This window comes from Coregonus lavaretus (assembly GCF_964263955.1).
Source record: "Coregonus lavaretus genome assembly, chromosome: 4".
NCBI lineage: Eukaryota > Metazoa > Chordata > Actinopteri > Salmoniformes > Salmonidae > Coregonus > Coregonus lavaretus.
The window spans coordinates 14,842,158-14,857,096 of record NC_139991.1 but is presented as its reverse complement, the minus strand read 5'-3'; the positions used below and the strand labels follow the sequence as shown (position 1 = coordinate 14,857,096).

Below are 14,939 nucleotides of genomic sequence, written 5' to 3'. Positions count from 1 at the left end.
GGTTACACGCAACTCAGTCAAACATTTTTTTAATTACATCTGTTACATGTATAATATAATCTTATTAAAAAAAAATTATAGGACTGAGCATAGTAAATTATGGTAATTACTTACAATATACATAATATGAATTGGAGACTAATTTGAAATTCTTCAAAAATGGCTAAGAATACTATGTATTTGTACACATCAACAAAACAAAAACTTCACTTCAGGGTATTATCATTATTTGCAATTCCCATGCTGTTTCATCAAGTTGTTGTGTGGTTTTGGTAATTTGTATTATACAGAGCAACTGTCAGTGTTAACTTATGAAATGAAAGGCAGACACAGGTAGGTGAGTAAGGTCTCTTTTAATGAAACAATGAAATCCTACAACCAGTGATCAAAATAATAAATCGTGGCCCATGTCTGTCTGTTTGATGAAACAGGTTGTGCTTGTTTTAAACAACAGTTCAGAAGACAAAATCTCATCTGTTTAGTCCTTATTCCACCATTCAGGTATATCAACGTTCCTGAATTAAAAGTCGCTTGCCTATTTAGGCTACTTTTTCACATCACTCTGAATTTGTTATCAACTCCTGAATGGCCCTTTTAGCTCTTGTCTATCTTGTCAAAAGTTAATGGAAACTCAACCCTGTACCCGATGAGTTTGTGTGGGCATCCCAATCCATTTATAGATTCCCCCTGTTTTGTATCTTCTGGGTTCACCACTATAGTGGTGAATCTGAACTCGAATCCCCAAATGGACCCAAGATGTTAAAAAACACACAGAGAACACATCTATTCCTCTGTCTAGATATCCTACATGAAAATCTGCCACTTCTGAATGTATATTTACTGTGTTCCCTCAAGACATAGAATATTCGTTGGGGCTCTGCATGTGTGTGGATGTGTGTGTGGTAATCATAGCCTGCATCACATAATTGTCATCATATATGCACATTTTTATCAAATCAAACAATACCAAATGAATGGGTTAAAAGCCAAGCAACAACATGAAGCTTGATACTCTGGTTTTAATATACAGTACATAGACAAAAATAAAGACTAACATAAGTTATGAGAAGCATACTATATCTGTGCTTGGCATGTGAATGAATGTAAATACAGTAAACAGTCTAAAGTCATTTTCATCTGTCTCTGTTCCCCTGTGTGGCAGTGTCCAGTTCTTTTGAGCATACAGGGGAAAGGCTGAATCTGCATGCGAGATTCCTCCCTATTAGACTGATCAAAAGAAGGAAAAAATAAAATAAATGAGAGTCAGGTTCCTCTCCTCCTTTTCTCCCCCTCTCCGCCTAGAAGTCCATGGACATTGAGCGCTGCTGGGGGTCGACGATGCTGGTGTTATTGCGGCCCCCGTTGCGGGAGCTGAGAGTGCCACAGCCTCCTGGCCCAGTGCTTCCAGCGCTTGGCCCGGCCGCTCCGCCGCGGACGTAGATCTCACAGGGGATCTCCTCCATGACGCGGTCTTCAATGACCTTCTCGGCGCAGTCGTGAGTCTGTTGGTAGCCGTAGCAGCTTTTCTTATAGGTGCTGTTAAAGGTCTTCATGGGCGGGGGCTTGGAGAAGTCGTTGTGGTAGGAGAGCTCCATGGAGCTGAGGGTGGTGCGGCTCTGCTTCATGCTGCCCCCCGAGGCCTGCAAGCCACAATGGTGCTCGTGGACACAGCGCGACGTGGTGGAGGAGCGGCGCAGCTTGTGGTAGCTCTCCAGCTCCTCTGATAGGTCGGCCAGGTCAGAGGAGATCTCCTTGTCACGGAGGGAGAAAAGCTCGTAATGGGGAGGGTCAAAGACCTCCTGGAAGCCAGCCTTGTTGAAGACTGGCCGGCGGGCTACCAACTTCTTCCTAGGCTGCTTCATCTGGACCAGGATGGAGATGATGAGTAGGACTAGAACCACGCCTGAGGACACGCCGATCACCGTGCCGTGGGTATTAGTGATCTGATGGAACAGGCCATTGGATTTCTTCTCTGTTTGTGAAGGGGAAAAAACAGTAAGTCTACTATAATGGTTTGGTTGTCATAAGTCAATTTACCACATGATAAAAATACTAAATGATTAAAAATAGATGATGGGAAATTTAAGTTTCACTCACCCTTACAATGGTTCTCATCCCAGGGGTAGACACAATTTTGAACCCCATTACACACCAATGAGTTATTGATGCACATGTTGCTATGGCAAAAGAACGTGTTGCTATTGCACGGGGCTGAAACAAGAGACAAGGTAAAGTTATTAAAGATTAAAACTACTGCAATAAACGCTAGATGTGTGCAACTTGAAACCATATATCATCATTTACAGGTTGCATGACATGATAGGCAATTGAAATGGCTGCTTCTCCTAGCAACCATGTAGAGTGGAAAAACAGCGTAGAGTATGGAGTGCAGTAAATCAATTTAGACGGCCATCACGAGGCACAGATGGCCAGGCGCGCTGAGACTCCTGACTAAACTAGCTTTTACAATGCTAGTCACGAGACAGCCGAGAAGGCTGGTAAATTGAACGTGACTGCTGGGCCCAGGAGATGGATGTGCGAGGCTGGTTCTGTGGGTCCTAACAGGCTACCCCCCGCCACACACTTACACCCCCTTCCTCCTGCCCCCCCCCCCCCCCCCCCCCTCCCCAATTCTCTATCAGCGGTCTGAGCAGCTTGCCACCCCAAATCCCCCCCCCCCCCCATACACACCTCAAACCCCATCAGACAGTACTACAGCAAGGTAGACAATAGCCCCCACCAGGTCCCACTACACCACTGACACATACACGCTGTTTAGGGCCGAACACCAAACCATTCCCCTCCACTGCCGCGAGGCTAAGCGGTTCTGACAGCAGGATGAAGGGGTCATAAGACGCCTTCCATCTCCCGTTGAGTGCATGGAGCTCCCCTGACTATGCGCTCACTTCCAAACCGATTAGACATCTCTCGCCTTCAAAAAGCTTGTTCTCTCTCTGGGGTGTCAGCGCTGGTTCGTGTTCCCCATCTTCTCAGTTCCCCCTGAGAGAGCCCAGAACCACAGAGGTAATGAAAATGATGATGTACAGGATTCTGCATGTTCTGAGAAGGATAAGGACGAAAATATCCAAGGTGATAGTGCGGGTAAAAGTGGCATGACTGATTACTAAGATTAATGTCTCTGTTTTGTCCTTTAATTGAACCCCAGTCTATGATGTTGGGACAACATGAATTTAAAATGCAAGACAAACATTATGAAATATGTGATCTTGTTTAATGTGCGTCAGAAAGTTTTAAGAGCTCTCTTAAAAAACATCTCTGTTGAATTTAAAAGGTAATTAAGTGCTGCAGCGAAGGGAATAAAAAATAATATCTAAAATGAATACAGCAATTAATATATCTCTGATTATTCAGGCATTTAATGAAAATATTACAGTATGGCGGAGGAACAACTGAAGAGTTTATTTTCAAAACTCTATATCGACTAATTCTTCACATTTGTTTTTTATTTCATGAGAAATTAATGGTTATGGGTACCTTTATGTGTGTGAAATATTACTGTTCTCAGAATGTTTATTAATAGATTTAGCAAAATACTATATATCCATTGTTTAGCTGGAATGTTTAGCTGGAATGTATATTTAACATATAAATGAAACCCATCATAAATCTAACCTCATGCTATAGTGTTTGGTTAGAGTTAGGTCTCGTCCCACAGGGCACCGTATTCTCTATATAGTGCACTACTTTTGACCAGAGCCCAAATCTCATAATACTGTATTGAGATATATATATATTGATTTCATAAATGTATAATTTGTAAAGTTATTTAATAAAAATGTAATTATTTGTCACATTTGACTGTGTAAAACCTTGCAGTACTACTTTCTTCTCTGAGAATGAGGCGGATATATCTATTTGTCTCTCTGAAATTAAATCATCTAGTTTAAAAACCCCATGCCATGATTAGATGTGGAAAAAACACACACATTTCCTTCAGAAGTTATGTAGCCCTTTACACTCATACCCGTATACGTGTTGAAAATGGCAGATTTGGACACTGATACGCACCTACATTGGAACGCAGTGGCTGTACAGTAACATGCTATAAATGATGTCAGGGGTCAGGCTCTGCGCTTCACAGCACTGTACGGGTTTTGACTGACAGCCGTTCTGAACTTGAGCACTGCACGCGACAAGAAGTTGCCTCATCCCTCCCGCTAATTGGGCAACATTTACACATTTTTGTTGTTTTAGTGAGGGAAATGCGATAAATTAAAAGGACTTGATGTATTTTGAAAGATGAGACATTGAGGATTGTAATAAATACCGCTTTGATGTCATACAAGCATGCCAAACACCTGTGAGTCCAAATGTGCACTTTACATTTCCATATTATAAAACTCATGTCATATACAGTGTCAACGTTTATGATCTCTATGTTTGATGTCAAGTTACAAGATGACAGGACGTCATACCCTGGGTTGTTCTGAACAGAATGAGCCTATGTTTGTCTATTGTGAAGAAAATTTGCCACAGATCATGCACCTGAATGCACTCATGACTCCATTCTGTGCACACCAAAATTACTATCTGTTTCTCTGAATTTCCTTGTGAAAGCCTAAGAAACATTTCAAATTAGCCCTATCCATATAGGCCAAGAGTGTAAAGGGTTAAACAAAAAAAGCTAATTTACTAACATAATAATAACACATTATTCAGCTTTTCCATTCATCAATGGAAGATAAATCCCACTTGTCCATTGTGAATGATGACCCATTATTATGGCCAATGTGTTACACTGTTACCTGCATATCAATAACTTGTCATTTTCTTTGAGGTACTCAGCAAAGGGAAAATAATTGGCTTTGCGATATCACTGCATAGTATGCAACTTTAATTAACTTTCCATTTCTAAAATGAAAGTTGAATGTCAGTCAGTTATTTACTATTCAGAGGATGTAGATGTCGTCAATAAATCAATAATAATAGTAGGCAGTTGGCCCCATCTATCTCTTCCAACCTTCCATACATCTGCTGTGTGTCTGGACAAAATACTGACCACTAAATCATGAGAATAAAAAACATGGAGACAAGAGGACCTGCCAATTGATAAAGTACCCAGACTGATCGTAATTATTTATCTCCAAATTAACTCTTGGTTTAGACGGCCCACAATAACTGCAAGTAAGATTTCTGATAAAATAAGGAGAACACTCACGGTCGACGAATGAGGTGAAGAGCATCTGGAAGCGGCTGAGTCGGCTCTTCTCATCGGCCCACATCCTCACCACTCCCACCCCGTTGGCTAGCATGACGTCATTAGCCACGGTGCTGCAGAACTTGGCCTTTAGGTTTTCTATGGCACTGCTGCCATCGTACACTGCCACAAAGTTCTTATTGCACTCGTTGGAGTGCTCCATCTGGTATTCCAGGAACCGAATGTAAATCTACAGCCAGAAATCACCACATCACAACACAGAACCATGGCTACTCTGCTGACATTCAGAAAGAAATTAACACAAATTAAGCGAAAATTGAAACATTTAAAAAGGGATATTGGTACTGAAGGATAATACACTCATACTTGGGCTAAGCCTATCCTGGTAGGCTTAGCCCAATTGTATAGCACACAACCACCGGGAAACATTGACCTCAGATGAAGAGTTGCACAACTAAATCTTTTGAGTACAAGATTGCTGCTTTGCACCCACGGGATAGGCTCTAATCTTAACATTCTGTCCATATCTAACCTGTCTCTGTATCGTTCTAGCGAGCACCTTGTGAATTCAGCCCGGAACAATCCAGCCTCTTTAGCACATTTGAACTCATAAGACTGCAGACATCAAGAGGATGCTTTTAGCTTCATTCCCAGTACTGCTGATTCTGTTTTTCTGCTATTTCTGCATCATTGGCCTAATACCTGCTGCCCTGGTTAGGCTACTGCTAATTTGAGATACCCTTCATTGTTTCCACAGCAGAGAGAGGGTCAGGGGACTGTTATGTCTTACTCCCAGTCTCTTGTGTTCTAATCAATTGGTGGTTTTTCAGTGGCTGGACCTCTGCAGTGAGTGACGTGATTACCCATTTAGCCACTGGAGAGAAGGAGGGGGGGAACAAGATGTTCACCTTGGACTGAGGAGGAGCGCGGATGGTCCAGATACAGTCCAGAGCATCACCAGTCTTAATCTTATCCTCCTCTTCTACCTGACTGGAGCGGATAACACCATCATAGCCACCAATCTCAAACTGACAATCTGAGGAGAGAGAAAGGTGAGGACGGGGGAAGGACAGGGGAGGGGGGTTATGGATAAGAGAAGGATTGCAGAAGAAGGAAAGGTGAGCATAAGGGAAGAGATAGAAAAACGGGAACAAAGAAACTAGAGAGGAAGAGAGAGAGAGAAAGTGAGTGAGAGAGAGAGAAAGGAGAGAGAGGAGAGAGAGAGAAAGGAGAAAGAGAGAAAGTGAGAGAGAGAGAGAGAGAGAGAGAGGAGAGAGAGAAAGAGAGAGAGGAGAAAGAGAGAGAAAGAGAGAGAAAGTGAGAGAGAGGAGAAAGAGAGGTGTCTCTGTGTGTGAGAGAGCATGTGTCAGTGAAAGATAGCACCCAGTAAGCTTTAGAGCACAGAGCTCTTCAAATTGGATCGGACACACCGGTGAAATATTGAAGAGCTTACCTGGAATCGGGTTTAACAGTCCACCCACATGCAGATGAAAATCTGGGTCTGAAATTATAAACAGGAAAGCACATGAGTCTTGATCCACAGAGCTGGAATTCACGAGTAAAGAAAAGTGATAAGATCCCATTAAAGTAAGCCAGATAAACTGGGGAAGACCATTGGGAGCTAATATCTGTGGCCCGATGTGAGACGCTGATTTCAGTGTCCTAGTGTATAAAATTGGATGGCCTTTGACAGTAAATTTGTGGATGTGCTGTAGTCCTTCTTATCCACACCTATGAATGTGTATGTAATGATGATATGCCCAGTAGGCTAGCTCTAACTGAGAACAGGTGTACCTGCTATAAAGGTGTATTTGATACGGAACCCAACACCCTCCAGCTCCTCGTCGCTGGTGAACTTGATCCACATGAAGCGGCCCGTGGATGTGACCAGGCCTGGGCTCTTCGACCCACAGAAGCGGTCGATGATCGGTGAGAAGCCAAATGGACCATCCCGTACCTCGATGTGATCAAAGCGGCACTCAAAGGAGGGCTCCATGTAGTAGTTCTTATCAAAGGCCAACTGGATTCTTTGACGAGGGAGAGCTGGAGGAGGTGATAGAGGAGGAGGAGGAGTGTTAGGGGTGTGTTGGGTTTAGTTTTTGCTAAAAGGCTTTGCTCCATGGACTGCGTTTACCAGTACAGCAGGGTCTCAGTCTGCATACAAACTTGTTTAAAAATCTGCTAAACTCCTGTTTTCTACTCATATGCACAGCCAGTTTATGGATGCCTGCATAAATACACAAAGGTACCCATGCTTAGGGCTCGATTCAATCCATATCGCTGAAGTTCAGCGCTATAGCCAGCTTGAAATGTAAAGGTAATTTTTGATTGAGCCGACATATGCAGGATTTACCATGAATGCAGTCTCCACAAACGTGGGAACATTGCCTTTAAATTTAAATTGCGCTGTAGCGCTGAACTTCGGTGATACGTATTAAATTGGGCCCTTACACTAACGCACATTTGCTGATGCATACACACATGACTTGACATGACTTGACATGTCAGCATGTTTCCTTACAGGTTCTGAACCAAAACACAAAACTTGGACCATACATTTGAGTTTAGAAGTTCACATCATGTAAATCCCACCCTACATGACTGGCTCAAGTAGTCTCCCAGAATCAACATGACTCCCACTTGCACATACCATTTTTTAAAAGCCAGCTAATTCCTGTCTTCATAGATGAATTACATATACATCAGACTGCCTGCTATGATAAAATGGGAAACGGTAGAAAAATTGATAAGAGAGGGTAATGCCTTTGAACTGAAACAAATGATCCCACCATTTAAATGATGACGTCACAGCTCAGACACACACGTAAAGACAAATCATGTCACCGCCAGCACACACACCGAAACAAATGAGCTGTACTTCGAAGGTATGTGGGAAGCAATAATGTCACTATTTTAAACAGGAATAAATGATGGATGCCTACCGTACAGATTCAGCCAAGCTGTCACTACTGTTATCACAAACCTAAATCACATGTATATTTCCCCTGGTAAGGATTAGAAACAAGAGCTCTCAGTTCAAATTAGCTAGATACATACCAAAGATAGTGTTGCACAGCTAAGCTTGATAACTCAATACAACAACACACTGAAACAATAGAAGAAATACACAATCACCAACCAAAAGTCACATAATATGAGAGACAAAAGTCTCTGCAATGCAGTCAACAAGCCATGAATTGTGAAATATAAACCAGGTTGACTGACACTTCTGACTGATGAGTATTGAGTGTCTCACCCTCGTAAGACCTTTGGAGATGAGAGATGAACGATGCAATTCATTATTGGGTTTGAGTCATGATGATCTGGAGAATTGGCCTTGTTAAGCCCTGCTCATTGATTATTTGGATTGTCAATGCTGTTTTGTCAAGGTAGGTTCCATGGCTATGCTAGTTGATGTATCCACAGAGGGAGCCATTGAGCTTCACCAAGTCTTCAATTTTCCTCCAACTGATGAAATCACACTATCAGTTCCTGCAGCCTAGTTAGTCTCGGCTGAGTTTTACCACAATCATATAGGTTTGGGACTTTTGGATGACATGACTCTGATAAGGTGTATATAGTGACTGGCAGGCTATCAAAATTGCAACAAACCAATAAGAAGCTATTATCCACATTCTAAGGCACTGCTGAGGCTATTTTTGTGTGAGCGGGCATAAACAGACATACCTTCCAAGATGTAAACACACTCCTTGTTAGGGGGGTATGTGTTGGGGTAGTTGGGGGATGTGAAGACTCCCCCGTTGATGTTGCGGACCCAGGTGCCACATTCGTTAAGATTCTGAGGTGGACTGCTTTCATTCTGAGAAAAGGACTCTGATAAAAGACAGTGAAAAGAATCAAGACCATGTTTGAATTGGGATATGTATGGGATTAGATCAATGTATTGTGATTCTGCCAGTGAAAATGATTTATGTGCTACAACGTGACCAATTATTCCCCCATAATCTGACATGATGACAACAGGAGACGCACCTTTAGTTCTCTGTGCCAGAGCAAATCCCTCTTCTATCAGAATAAGGAGTACCCAGGCTGTAAGAGAAAAACATTACAATGTCAATGATTTGCACCCTTATTTTTCATAAAAGTACCATTTAATACGAGTGGAACAGGTAAAAACAATGTAATCAAAGTATTGAAATAATAGGCAATCTAACAAACTAGCTCACACATCCCTCATTAAAAAGCAATTATGTGAAGCTTGAAATCTGCTAGTTAAGATAGGAAATAGTAATTACCAGTTTAAATGAGAAACATGCCTTCTTTTCTGTTGGGTGAAATAATTATAAACCTTTTAACTAAATTGTGTATGTGTGATTATTGGAACAGCTGTGATGCAGACCGGACAGCATTAAGAATTATAGCCCTACTTATATCCATAATAACCTAACATAACAGTGCAAGCAAGCACACACACACACACACACACACACACACACACACACACACACACACACACACACACACACACACACACACACACACACACACACACACACACAAGCACACCTACACAAGCACACACACACAGTGAAAGAGCCAATGACATTGACAGTAAAGATGCATCTTGCAATTCATGAACTTGTATGCACCAAGTGTGCATGATGTGCAACAATACTTTACAGAATATTGATCCATGGGTCTTGTAGATGTATCCCTACCATTATATTTCATAGGTTGTGCCATTGAGAGCTTATTAAAAAAGCCTCTTATCGGACCGAAGACATATTATAACCAAAAGCCTGAAGCCGAATTCAGATTGCTGCCTAAAGAGCTATCTCCTCCATACCAGTTACAGCTAAATAAAGAAGGCTGTATATCTGTGTATGTGTTATCATATTATCCTCTGATGGTGTGACAGGGAGCACTCATTGGTAGGCCCACATCGTCAGGCCTATCAGAGCATCGCCAGCCCTCCAGCATCCTGTCCTGAATGAAGACAGCACCAGAACAAATGGGATAAGGCTCGCAGGCGTGATGCCACAATGAGAGACAGGCATCCGGAGACAGCAGCAACAGCACTGCATTGTGTATTATATCAGTGCTAAAACTGCTCGCAGTACCCCTGTGCACATTTCAGCCCACAACACTACTGTCTTCTCCAGATAAGCCGACGTAGGTTTACCCCCAACGGATTTTAAATGACTGTGCTACTTATATCACATTAAACCGCGAGCGTGAGCCTGACAGATGCATAATGAAACATGGATTGACTACAGCCACCCAGGCTTGCAAAAAGATATCAGACAGCATGTTCTCTACTATACACACCCTCTCTCTTCCCGGCCTTGATACGTTGAAGGCCAAAAGGCCACACCGTGTACACACACCTTTCCATGCATGGCCTGACTATTAGTCTATTCACATAGATTTGTCCTTTCTGGATACTACCCCACTATGGGGGACCACTGAAAGACCATAACTACCTCTTAAAAGCAGTCTATGGCAGGCATTCATTGTAGGACACAGTTGGTTCAAACAGCTTTGAATGGGCCTGTAGGTCTGATTCGAAAAGGTTGAATGCCTTTAAAAGATAGCCTACACTACCCGAAGAACATGAATGGGAGAGCATTTTAAATAAAAATGGATGGCCTACCACATTGCTTGTTTAAATGAACCCCAAAAGCATAGATATGTCCCTGTTGGATGTTGGCTGATGCATTTTGATTTTGATTCTGCAATTATATTACAAAAATGAAACATAGGGCTATACAGAGTTAGAACGCTACATTCAGTTGTTGTTAATACTATTTAGACGACTAGACTTCGTGCCTTTCGTGACTGAAATAGCCCAGGCCTACTGAAATGAGCTCAACATGAGGTTCTCCCCCTCCGTGATAAGATTCAGTGCAGTTTACAGGCTAGGTGTCTTAAACAATACTTGACAGTATCTTTAAATAATAGGCCTACAGTACAGTACAAAACACAATGATTTCAGAGCAGAATATCGTGGCTCAAAATGAGCTGCAAACCGCAGCTGTGGCCTTGTCCCAGATGTGGCGCGAATCAGCAGGAGCTGTCACTTCAGCACCACGCTCCCATGCGCAGTTCTGCTAAAACACAGCGATTTTCAACTCCTACATAAATTAGGCTATTTGCCGATTCCATATGTATTCATCACACATGACTTGAGATCAGAAATCAAGTTATTAACCCATAAGAGTCTAAGCCCTGTCACCACAGATGCAGAAGTGTTACACAGGTGGATCGAGACGCATCCAATGCAAAATAACAGATATCTATATATTCTTTAAGGGGATTTTTTTTTTTAATGCTATTTAGATATTTAGACATCGACCTTAGGTGTTAACAGAAAAGCAGCCTAAATTGGAATGCATTCTTCCGGATTGTGTAGCCTTGTGCAAATGTCACATTTTATAAGAGAGGATATTGGCACATTTCAAAGATAACCCTTGCAGTAACCTAAAAAGCTAATAGAATATATAACTGAATATAAGTAAACCTGCAGATGGCGATCCCATTCACTACTTGCAAACATGAACACAATAAAACAACTTGGCGCAAAATAAAATAAAACGGGAGACATTTACATTTAAGTCATTTGCAAGACGCTCTTATCCAGAGCGACTTACAGTTAGTGAGTGATATACATTTTCATACTGGCCCCCTGTGGGAAACGAACCCACAACCCTGGCGTTGCAAGCGCCACGCTCTACCAACTGAGCTACAGGAGACATTTGGTAAGGATGAGTTTTGCCTATATTGCAGAAGAATAAGGGATGAATTATATCACAGTCGATGCGAGGGATTATTAGCCTTCTGTATCATATCAGTGGTCCTTAAATGCGATCCAAAAGCACTCTGATGCTCAGTAAAACTCACCTCTGTGCATTTCCTCTCCCTGTGTGGTGGTGCCAAATACGTTCTCCTTCTTAAGCTTGGGGAGTTACACGCTTTATCTCTCCATTTTATGGATCCAAGGCAATGAGTCGCTGTTCATAAAATCCAACTTTTCATTGATCGCCTTAATTCCATAGTCAGAAAGACAACCATGCACTCCGAATTTCCTCTGAGGAAAACAAGCGCTTCTTCTTCAACCACTCCCGATTAGTATTAAATACAACGTTAATTCCATCTAGATAGATGTCTTGTAGTTCCAAATGCAACATATGCTATTATTAAAGCAGGTTGTATTGTCCAGTGAGGTTGAGCAGCGGAGTATCCGAGAGACGCGCACAGAGAGACGCACAGAGTGGTCTCTGGCTGAACTGAAGTAATGGCACTAAACAAGGCTCATTTAAGCTCTGGGCGATGTTTGCGTGAATGAGCAGCTTGTACGCATGCACCCCATCACCGAGTGTAAAATCCGCAGCGTTATCTCTCCCTGCCTACAATTCTCTGCTCTGTTCTTGTTGCATTGAACGATTATAATGGTAAAATTGAGCAGAGCCATGTCTGATATAATACAAAACGAATGGAACAAGCTACAATGGGGTTATGTGCTTTACGCACCCCCAAAAAACAACGGAAAAGTTGACGGCATACAATCAGGATAATCTTTACTCAGTAAGTTGTTGCCAAAAGACAATCGTTGAAAAATATCAACAGACAGTAAAACATCAACTGCTATTTAAATGATGGCTACCATTTTATTAGACTACCATTTTACCATAAGTGCCAGATTGCAATACATTATGCTGCATGAGCTAAAAAGAACTCAAAACCGTAGGCTATGCCAAGTTGTCACTTCCAATCGTTTCTTGAGTCATCAGCTCACTAGGATAATTTACTTTTTCTGATGGCCATGCCAGTCTATGAAATGGAAGGCAAAAGTGAGACAGAAATACATTTAAATGAATTCAAAACAAGTAAGAACCACCATGAATTAAGCATGATAAACACTTTAATTTTAAACCCATCATCCCATAAACATTCAACAGAAATTATCATTCAGTTGAACATTTTCGATTACATGCACAATCACAAAAATAAAATCAATTACTTATCACTATTAATCATTAGTATAAAAAAAGTTCAAACCACAGACATGAGATGATAGCAAAATAAATATTTGGATGTTAGACCAGTACCATCCAATAATACAGTGCCCCACGTTAATTCAAAATGAAATAAAATAATTAATAGAAGAGGCTTTGACATTGGTGATAAGGATGATTGCACTTTCTGTAGGTTAAAGACCAAAACTATTTCCCCTTGTAAGTTGAAGTTTTTCATGAACACATAATCAAGTGTTTGGCATTCCAAAAACACACCAGGTTTATCATGTGAGACGAACAAGATTATTAAGAGTGAGAAAAACGTATCTAAAAAGCTAAGGACATGACTAAACCAGAGGGGTCAGTAGCACAGGCCATTCCACTACCACTGTGAGTGAGAGCAGTGTAGAGTGGGAGCTGTCAACCAAGGATAGGACATTGTGTCAGGTATTTGGGAATAAGGACGGGAAAAGTACATAATGAACTTGACACATTATGGACCATGTACTATGCACATTATATACAGTAGAGAACAATGGATGCATCCAGTGTAAGTACCCTGTTTGGGTCAGTGGACTCTATGTGTAAGATCCTACTATAGCAGTCCATGGAAAACAATAACCTTTACAGACTGACATACAGAAGGCATACAGGAAGACAATGGATGACTGGACATACATAAGACTTCAAGTAACATTACAATAGCAATGCTTCCCCCAAAACAAACAAATCTGTAATGTGTTTTGCAGATTAGGACGACTTGGATTGAACATTTAAACATTATTACGAATTCATGACGTAAACAGTTAGTGCCCATTTGACATCCATACATAATGAGCTGAGCCAAACCATTGAATGAAAAAATCCCCTGGGATATCACTAAGTGTCATTTCACTCAGTAGTCCTGTTTAGATTTGGGTTCTTCCATCATTTTGGCCCTTGAAATGTATAAGGAAATGTGAATAAAAAAAGAACACGTTCAAATTCCAACCAAATCTGTGCAAGAGAAGTAACCTGTCTGTCTCTTTTACATTTGATGATGTCTAATGGATATCTAAACACTTTAAATGGCTCATCCTCAAGAGGCTGAGGGGATCAAATAAATAAACAATTCCATAGACCAGCAAACTGAAATAAAACAGAAAGCAGGCATGACTGTTTCCCATGGTCCATCTCTTCCTGTGCTCCTTCACATGGCATCAAAATGGAACCGGTGTGCTTCCTGTCGCTTCTCCCGGTCGTCCGCTTTCTGAAACACACACAGGGCAAAGGTCAGGGGTCATTGGGTCACAGACAAACAGAGTCTAACAGTCAGCGATGGAGAGAGAGAGGTGGGGCTGAAACCAATATAGAATAATAATGAAACCAGCAGACCTACTGAGTGGTCAATCTATCTGAGGCAGGCAATCATTATTACAAGTGTTAATGTGACATCTCTTCAACGTACAATTATGTACCCTCTGTGGATGAATGAGGATAATTAACGTTTATTTTTAGCTTTGTTCTTTTATTTTTCCCTTGACGACAGGCACCACATAAAGGCACGTATGATGAAAAAAGGGGAGGCTTCAAAATGCAGTGGAGATGAAGCTGACAGATTTGTTCTGGGATCACTCCCCATTCGACAGACAGTCCTGATGGAGTACACCAACATCTAAGCAGAGAGTCTGTCGGACGTATCGGTGTTGTTCAGGACTTAAGGGAGCAGACAGTCTTTAGACTGAGTGTTCAGTTACTTACACTTGTTTTTATGGAGTGTACACAGTACATGGACATACTGTAAT

At 41.6% G+C, this 14,939-nt stretch overlaps 2 protein-coding genes across 2 annotated transcripts in view; both read right to left on the bottom strand.

Annotated features, from left to right (window-relative positions):
- Positions 1–1,298: 1,298 nt before the first annotated feature.
- Positions 1,299–12,050, bottom strand: LOC311128579 (neuropilin and tolloid-like protein 2; the record flags this gene model as incomplete). The annotated part of the gene is made up of 9 exons (XM_084160765.1): positions 1,299–1,972; positions 2,098–2,211; positions 5,180–5,408; positions 6,088–6,215; positions 6,633–6,680; positions 6,974–7,222; positions 8,867–9,013; positions 9,173–9,229; positions 12,041–12,050. The coding sequence occupies 9 exons, from the start codon at positions 12,048–12,050 to the stop codon at positions 1,299–1,301; spliced, it is 1,656 nt and encodes a 551-aa protein (XP_084016891.1).
- Positions 12,051–13,043: 993 nt separating this feature from the next.
- The window catches only part of LOC311128684 (T-cell immunomodulatory protein-like), a 125,518-nt gene continuing 123,622 nt past the window's right edge, over positions 13,044–14,939 (bottom strand). The window contains exon 18 of the mRNA XM_084160895.1: positions 13,044–14,404. Coding sequence (XP_084017021.1) covers positions 14,345–14,404 — 60 coding nt within the window. The 3' untranslated portion in view covers positions 13,044–14,344. The remainder of the gene's footprint in view (positions 14,405–14,939) is intronic.